Genomic DNA, 8,749 nt, shown 5'->3' with positions numbered 1-8,749 from the left:
AAAATAAATGAGATAAAGTTCATTGTGGTGTAAGTACTGGTGGACTGATACAATAGAAGGCTGTCAGTCGGTGAGCTAAGGTCACAGGGCATTAATCTCATTTAGGAGAGGGCTAAGGGTTGGGTGAAGACCACATTGCAGGGAGGAAGCCAGTGAAAGGCTCATGTTATCTGAGATCACTCCATTTTTACCATTTAGCTAAGCATATTGTAGTTAGAACCTTAAATATGATTTAATGATATCTACTATGGTGAAGGTTTTTTCTAACCCAGCATTATCTTTAAAGAATATGTTAAGAATCATACCAGTGAATTTTATGCCCATGTCAATAACCTCTTCCGCAGTTCAACACAAGGTGTTGTGCACCATGAATGGTGCTGAAATCAAGTCAGCTGGAGACATACCCCCCCAAGTAATTTGTAGGTTTCACAATTGAGAAAATATCAAGGTCTTTTCCATGCCAAATGAAGAATTCGGTCAAATATTTCTGAGAATTTGAACGGAAATGCAATGAGCATTTATTTCTCTTACCATCATATCTGGGGACAAAAGAGAAACATTTCACACAAATGCATACTACAAGGAAACAAAAAGAAATGGCTTGTCTTGCACTTCAGCTTTGAGGTAGAAGCCTTGTTAAAGTTTCATATTAAAAAATACACCCAGATACTTGCCATGTCCAACAAAATTAATTAATTACAGTGTATCACGATTGGGGCTTATCTTTCCAATTGCACAGTAATGTAGCCTCTAAGAAAGCTTAATTGGAGGTAATTTTGAGATACTGTAACACTCTTTTATGTCTAAAGCGACAATCTAGAATACATCATCTAATAAATAACAACCGCAAATAGACAACCACAGTCTTATGATCTCCGAACTCTACAAGTGTAGTGGCACAAGCGAAAACTGTGAAACTGCACAAATTGTGAAGGAGAAGTTGCCTATTTTCCAGGTGTTAAGTGAGCTTCAGTGCGCAACAGCTGGTCAGATTGGCCCTGTGAAAAGCTCTGTACTAGAGGAGAATGTGTGCTGTCTCTCAGAAACCGAAGCCGACAGTCTGTGAAAGGGGAGCCAGGCACAGTCAAAACGGAACACAGAAATAATATTAAAAAAAAAAAACCATCCATTTAATCAGAGAGGCAGCAGGGAAGCGCACAGCCCCGTTGGCGACGGGCCGTGCCTTCCGCGGCCCAGAGCAGTTTGGTTACTTCTCAGCGCTGGCGGCCTTGAAGAGCTCCGCTCCCAGGAACTCCAGCCTCTCCCTCTTCTCCAGGCCGCGGTACAGGCCCGCCGGCACCTGCTCCAGTCCGTACCGCAGTCCGTACAGGCAGCCCGCTATCGACCCCGTAGCGCCACTCTCTCCTTCGCCGAGGACAGGGGAAACGCAAGCGAGACGTGACGTTAGTCTCGGCGCACGGCTCGGGGGTCTCTCGGATCGGATCGGCGGGGCGCGGGGCAGGCGCGCGCGTGAGCGAGGCTAGCGCGAGGGGGTCTTGGCTGGGCAAGGGGAGCGGCGCGGGTTGCGTGTGAGGAGCTTTTATCTGTCAGTGTTTCGGACGCGTGTTGTGTCCCCAGCATGTGTGGCCCTGTTAATGAGTGTGCTCCTGCCCTGGGGCTGAACAGCGTGTTTTTTACCGTGCCGTGTGGCCCCTGGTGTGTCCTCCTAGGGCAGTGGTTCCCAGTCCCGGTCCTGGTGACTCACACAAACCTTTGGATTTTGTTCCAGCTGAGCCGTCAGCTACACAATCAAACCCTGCATTGACTTCGTAATGATAAGATCGATCTGGACCGTTTGTTCCCGGCTCTTACGCATGTTGGAGCTGTTACCGTTGTATTTTGTAAGTGAAATAAAATCACAAACTAGAATCAAAACGCAAATATTCGATTGAAGCAACTTCTTAGATCAAGTGAGGCTCCAGTGATCTGATGAAGGTGGGATTTAATGAAAACCAGTAGGTCTGTGGATAACCAGGACTGGGAACACCTATTCTAGAAGATGGAGGTCTGTCAGCCACCAGATATGTTCAGCTTAGGTCTTTTGACATCTGAGGTCCTTTTAAATATCTGTTTCCCATGTGTGTTTCTAAATTTCTCTTCTGCTGTATTATAACTAAAAAACTGAAAACAGCCTACTCCACATTACAAATGACAGCTATGTCTCTCAGGTGTCCGGCGCACAATGAAAGCTGTGCTTCCTTTTGTACCACTGAAGCAGCACGTGAGCTGGCTGTCTGCAGACCGTGGCAGACCTACCTCCGTGAAACATGGCCCGCTTGCACAGCTCAGTCCAGTCAGAGCCGGCTGCCAGGAGGGCATCGTAGGCGATCATGGGGGCGTCGTGCCCCCTCCTCCCCCCCCGGCCCTCTGAGCTCCAGCGCTTGTATATCTGTAAGAAAGGACACCCACCACACCCAGCTCGTTAGACCAGAGGTGCCTCCTCATCTAGCATACGAGCTCATCCTGCACGAGATCACTCGCCCGCCTCTCCCGGCACGACGTACAATAGGACAGGAAAAAGACCAGCATCTATAACACAAGTTAGAAGGAGCTCTTTTATTTCAAATATGTGTCATTGGCTGGTTTCTTTTTACCGTGCTATCAAGTTCTCTGGAGTTTCCCTAGGGTGACGTTTGGACTAGCAAGAGTGACTTTCAATGAGCACTTTGATTGCAGACGGAAAATGTATGTTTTCCTGAAAGAAACGTGTTCACGTGCCTGAAAAAACCTCCACTGAGGTTTTCTTCTCCATACTGTGTTTTTTTTTTATTTCAGTACAGTGGATTTCATCATCTTCATATGAATGAATCTTCATCAGCATCAAAAGGGTCTGGAAGTAAATGATAAATGGTGCCTATCCAGTCCAGAGGATTACAACAAAGAAGGAGACGTAAAAAATAACAAGAGATTACATGTACTAATAAAGGCATTTTCAAGTTTTGAACGTCATGTTTGCCACTATCTAGACCATTCTGAATTAAGAGAAGAGCTTTCTTGAAGTTAATGGATCAGAGTACTCAGGTCTACCTCTTGGGATCTGATGCCGCCTGCATGCTTGACTTCAGATGACGGAAGGAAGTATCCGAGACAACTCTTCTTCATCTGCCTCCTACCTTGTCCATTTCCTCCGCATCATGGCGTTCTGGAAAGGCCGGCTTGTCCTGTCCATCCCTCTCGATTTCTCTCTCCTCCAGGTAGAACTGCCATTTCGTCTCAAAGTAAAACCACTTTTCCTGGTATTCTTGGAAAAAGAAAAGCACAGAGGCCCCACATGAAGTCTGCTGTGACGGCGGCACTCCTGAGTCTACGTGGGCCGATCCCTGCGGTTTTGGGGGGGCCTACCTGCCATGTGTCGGATTGTTTTCCTGCAGTACTCCTCCGCCGTGGGCAGGACCTTCATCATGTCCCTCCCCCATCGCACCACGGGCCTCCCCTGCACGGCGTACGAGGCAAACAGAGCCGCACACAGAGAGCCCAGGAACCCTGCCGCGCAGACAAGAGCGTCACAGCAACTAGTACTGTCTGAGCGCTGTCGGACTTTACTGAAAATGTGCAAAGACTGGACGTGGCACTGCTAGTTTAGAATTGAGCGTAGGAGTCTTGTATCATCACTTCCTGGATGAAGGGACCTAACATGCCTCTGCTGCGATATTCCCAGTCTTAGTTTCAGACTTGGATGCAAAGTCTGTCTACTTTGAAAGACAACCTACACTCCTGTGTATATCCAGAGCGGTAGTAAGACGGCCGCTCAACAAGACACAAGCTTGATGGACTCTGTAGCTATGGTTTTAAATAGCTTCGTGTGAAGCTTGAACTGCAGTGGATTTGCTTTATTTTTTAGAAATGAATGGAAATGGGGAGGAATAGTAGAACAGCATCAATCAGCACACTGGCAGTCCTGCAAGGAATTAAAAATCGGTGGTGGTGGAGGGGAGACCCCATTACCTGTAAAGCGCTTTGAGTGGAGTGTCCAGAAAAGCGCTATATAATTGTAAGCAATTATTATTATTATTATTATTAAATGACTTTCACTGCTTGTTGGACACTGTCGCCATTCTCATAGCATGGAAAAGTACACAAAGGCGTAGCACGTCAGCGAGCACTGCAGGACAGTCCAGCCGGGAGTGCACCAGGCAGCCAGCTCACATGGTGCAGGTTACCCCTTCCTTGGGTGCGGCGTCTAATGATCTCGGAGACTGGCGATTTGCCGTACCTGTGGGGTGATTGTGGGTCATGCGGCCGATCTCGATGCTCACTTCCACCAGCGTGTCCAGCCTCTCCGGTTGCCAGTATCGCATGCCAACGCACATCGCCTTAGTCGCGGCCCCAAACCCCGACCCTGAAGGAGGAGGAGGAAGAGGGGAGGCAGCAGCCGTTCAGATCTGGAAATGGAACAGCCTCAATCGCACGGTTTTGAGATTTTTTTTTCTTTTTTTCCGTTAACTCTGACCTCTGTCGTTGAAGGGGGTGTGCCAGGCCAGGAGGTAGTTGTCTGGTTTGAGCTGGGAACATCCCTCCACGGTGGCAGGGTCAGGCTGTCTTCCCTGAATGCTCACCATGGCCTCCACGTACAGCCTCACCATCTCCCTGTACAGGTCCTCCAGCGACCAGTAGTCTGAGCCAGCGCAGAGAACAGCGGGGTTTGTATCATTCGACAATACAATTCACTGCATAACATACATCAATCTTCCCAGGAGTGTATACTCTCCCAGACCGATCAAATCTCTACTACGTTTTAGAGATGTTCTCGAAAAAGGTGGCTGTCCTATCTCAATCAGAGCAAGTGGTTGCTGGGGCTGGATTTTCACAATGAAAGAGTCCCGGCAAGCCGTATTGCTTGGTGGAGTCCCAGTCTCTTTTCCCTGTCCCGGCTCTGAAACTGCGGTCCTCCAGTTCTCTGCAGGAGCCCGAAGGAACAGGGTTTTCCTCCCTAGTCCCTGTACAGGGTCCGCAGTCCCTTCCAGCGCTCCTATGCCAGGGAGAAGCCCCATCAGCAGTGCTGAGGATGAGCGCTGACTTACTGGGTGTTTCACGCCTTCTGCCTAACTCTTTGAAATGGGAGTTTTACGTGCGGCATTTGTGGGATCGTTTTTTAGGGCCTCCTCTATCGTATTTGATTGACACTGGCTGCCAGTCAGTGGTGAATAGACTTGATCCATTCTATCTTTGAAGGCCTGTCTTGTTGAAATGAAGTGGAAGCCCCAATGCAATTGTATTGTTTCAGGAAAGGTTCTTGCTGGTTTAAAGACCCCCTTAACATGGTAAATATAAAAACATCTATATGGTGTTCTGCGCGAGCACGTTGGGGAGCTTTCTGCTGCCGCGGGTCTGTCTCTGTCTGATTGACCCCAGAGGCTGTGGAAAAGCAGTATGCATCTATCCAGTGCCTTGCCAAGCACTTCATACAGCATGCTTCAGATTCCCATTAAATGAAAACTGACATGCCACGCTAAATTTAGCTGTGTCTGCAGGAGATAAATTGGAGCGCTGATTGGTGGGGCAGTGTTCCCGACATGACAGGGACCCTGGAGAGGAATGAAAAATAGCCCTTCGTCTATCAGACGGGTTGTGGTGGCGATCAGGAAAAGACAGAACAAATGACCTGACACAAAACTCAGAAGTTTGACGCTGACAAAAATATTGTTCAGGACATTTTTACATCTGAATAAAGTTTAGTCTCCATCTTTATTTGGCTCCTTTTATACAATTAATAAAAACGACAAATACTGTATCACTAAAGCAGTCAGAAAACTAGACCGATTAATACAGTGATTCATATTAATAGTGTTGTTGTTTTTATTGCGTTGATCTGATTCTGTCTGTGTACTGTATATTGGAGAGGGCACAGTGCAGAGCAGTGGCTAGATTCACAGTTAATTGTTAATTGGGTTAATCGGTTAATATTGGCTTCTGTAAAACTGGCCCTGGTTTTCCTGGGTATTGATTATCCTCCCTTTCTAAACTTAATGGTCAAATTCCGTAATGTAACAAGAAGCTGGCAGATATCGGATTTGCCCTGTTCAAAAGAATGAAAATGAACAGAAATAGTATAACAGCATCAATCAACACACTGCCAGTTTTGCATAGAACTAAATTACACTAACTGCTTGTTCAAGATTATTTACCATGAACATAAAACCCATATTCTCCTGTTCTTTAGATACAACAAAATAGTGTGATTCTTACCATGAGTGACTCTTACAAACCTACAACGTAGCCTTTGTTAATGTGAGTTAATACTTTTGGCCAGTACATCCATCGTCTCTTCAAAAGGTGAATGAGACTAAGACATAAACGTCATGCAATATAGTTTCTAATGTGCCCCTAAAGGTCAAGGCCTTCGAAGAGAGCACAGAGAAGACTTGTCATGTCTGTCATGGTATTTCCTTCAGGCAGGGAGCCTGTCAAACCAGAGGGAGAATCGCCTCTGGGGGGCTGCAATCCAGACTAAGAGCTGTCGTCGCCACACCAGGAGACCCTCAGCAAGGTCGCTTCTGTAGACTGCTTGGTTGACGTGCTCTTTGCCTTTTCATACCCAGCTCTGTCCTGCTCTTCATCTGGTTTAAGTTCGATTGTTCCAGTCCTTGATTTTGTTGTCAGCTCTTTCAGCACTCACTTCCTGGTTTGCCCAGAAGAGCTAGGGACCTGTGTCAGTGCCTCAAGGGCTTCAGGACCCAAGGCTTCTTTCAAGCGCACAGCACACCGGAGCTAAGATGTGACAGAGACTGGGCACCCTCACCTCTCAACGCCGCACTTGTAGGAAATACTGGAACTGCAGGACACAGGGCGTTACATTCAGTGAAGCTATGTCAAGAACAAGGATTCATTACACTGTAACGTACTGTATTCGGTTGATGGGGGTTTCAGATAAAAACAAAAAGAACGGCTCAAAAAAGACAGAACCTTAGAGCTGTATTTCTGTGCCTAAAGACCCCGTTAAACTCAGACGCTGTCACTGCCTCTTTTCGGGTGCAGCACTTGATGAACGTGGTCAAATGAAACCACAGAGCACTTGGGAGTGGAATTTTATTTTATGTGCCCAAGGTCACGTCAGCACTCACCCACTGTTTATTGTTTGACTCTTTAACTGTGCTTCACACCGACGATATGCCCTTTCCAACCCTCCTATTTTCTGGCCCCTCGTATTTCATGGAGACACTAGCATCAGAAGCACGTAGCAGACATTCATCTTATTATATAAAAACGCGTAATGAGGTGTGTTAGAAGTTACATCATTCATGTCCTTGAAGATGATACATCTGCAGCTGGCGAAAGTGGTAATTTACCAAAGTGGCTTTTGATGCCTGTCACTGCACTTGTTCTAGAAAACTGGGACTATACAGTAGAAGTTCAATGGGCGAGCTGATATTTACAATGCTACAAGACATCGGTATTTAGAATTGTTTTCTCAACTGTTATTCAGTCATCTTAAGATCTGAACCCCAGACCGTTCTAAGATAAAGACACTCGGGGGATTCTACGTGACTGAGTGGACAGTCCCCTCTGACGCCTCCTATCCCTGCAGGTTTTCAGTCAGCTCCGAGACACTGTGGAATAGTTCCAGGATCGCCCTGCCAGTTCCCTTAGGCACAGTCACAGTACTGACACTGACACTCCCTGCCAGCTTGGCTCACACAGTCCATCCCGTACTCTGGGCACAATCCTTTAGGGATACAGGAGTTACCCAATTTAGCCGTAAGTCTTCCATGAAGAGTTCTCTAAGAAATATTGTGCCTGTGCATAATCCATGTGAGCCCTGGGCCCCGAACACGGTCTATTTTTAACTGCATTCCTTTCAATACGTTATATCGTTCGACAGATTAGAGAGGATTTTCTGGGTAAATGCTACAGTACATCTTACAAGTATGCCTATATGTCATCTCTATGTTCCGAAATTACTTTTTACCATGCTGTTGTCAACATTACATTTTTCTGTCTTGCTCCATTTTGTAAGAAGGCACGTGATGCATTCTAGGAAAGCTTCTTCCGATTCCTTCCTGACACAAGGTGCAGCTTCAACGGGCTCTTGGACTATTCGTTATAGCGCTTCCACTGAACGAAATCCAGAGATCGTAGGCTTTTCTGTTGGGCGATACTTGCTCCTTGAAGAGAGACTATTGCGGTGCAGTTCCTACTGTCCCTGAAGTGTGGAGCCGACCCGAGGGTACGGTAGCCAGCGCCAGTCCCCTAGCCCTCTGCCTGCTTACCTGTGATCAGCGCTTCTGCTGTCGTCATGTGCATCAGCGTCCCGTCACTCAGGGGCCAGTTGTCCTCATCCACGGTCAAGCTCCCCATTCCTCCCAGAGCCGCCAGCTCCTCCTGGATCTGTACCCCAGAGGTACAGCTCTCCCACTTGCCTTTCCTGTAGCCGAGGGCATCGCCCACCCCGCCGAGCACCATGGCTGCCTGGAACTTCTCCATCTCGGCACAGCCGGGCAGCCGATCGCCTCCCTGGTCGCTTCTTTTACCACCTTCTTCTCTCCCCTCCCCTCCTCCCCAGCAGTGTTTTCTGCTGCTATTGAACCGCGGGCATGCTGCTGCCTCCCTTGCGCCTGTGTTGTTTTAACTACCCTCACTCGCCCACCCCCCCCCCCCCACACACACACACACATCCCCCACCTCAGCCTTTATCAGGGCCGGGCATTGTGAGGCGGCGTGTGCCCACATCAGTGTATCAGGTGTCTCCTAAAAAGGCAATCCCCCAGACCTTTGTGAATCTGAAGCTGTCAGCTGGCTCTGTATCACAACC

General features: G+C 47.7%; 1 protein-coding gene across 2 annotated transcripts; it reads right to left on the bottom strand.

Annotated features, from left to right (window-relative positions):
* Positions 1–494: 494 nt before the first annotated feature.
* Positions 495–8,556, bottom strand: adprhl1 (ADP-ribosylhydrolase like 1). 2 transcript variants are annotated; one of them, XM_088647485.1, is made up of 7 exons: positions 8,208–8,555; positions 4,451–4,615; positions 4,214–4,339; positions 3,343–3,483; positions 3,114–3,241; positions 2,257–2,389; positions 495–1,365 (listed from the first exon to the last, which is right to left on the bottom strand). In XM_088647485.1, exons 1-7 carry the CDS (start codon positions 8,419–8,421, stop codon positions 1,208–1,210), a joined length of 1,065 nt encoding a protein of 354 aa, XP_088503611.1. In that variant the 5' UTR covers positions 8,422–8,555; the 3' UTR covers positions 495–1,207. The 2 variants fall into 2 exon arrangements, with proteins under 2 accessions (XP_088503611.1, XP_088503621.1); XM_088647495.1 differs by lacking the exon at positions 4,451–4,615 and having other exon boundaries at positions 8,208–8,556.
* Between the last annotated feature and the right edge of the window lie 193 nt (positions 8,557–8,749).

The sequence above is a fragment of the Lepisosteus platostomus genome, chromosome 2 (genome assembly GCF_059453375.1).
Source record: "Lepisosteus platostomus isolate fLepPlt1 chromosome 2, fLepPlt1.hap1, whole genome shotgun sequence".
In the NCBI taxonomy this organism is placed as follows: domain Eukaryota; kingdom Metazoa; phylum Chordata; class Actinopteri; order Semionotiformes; family Lepisosteidae; genus Lepisosteus; species Lepisosteus platostomus.
This window is presented reverse-complemented; position numbering and strand designations above follow the sequence as displayed.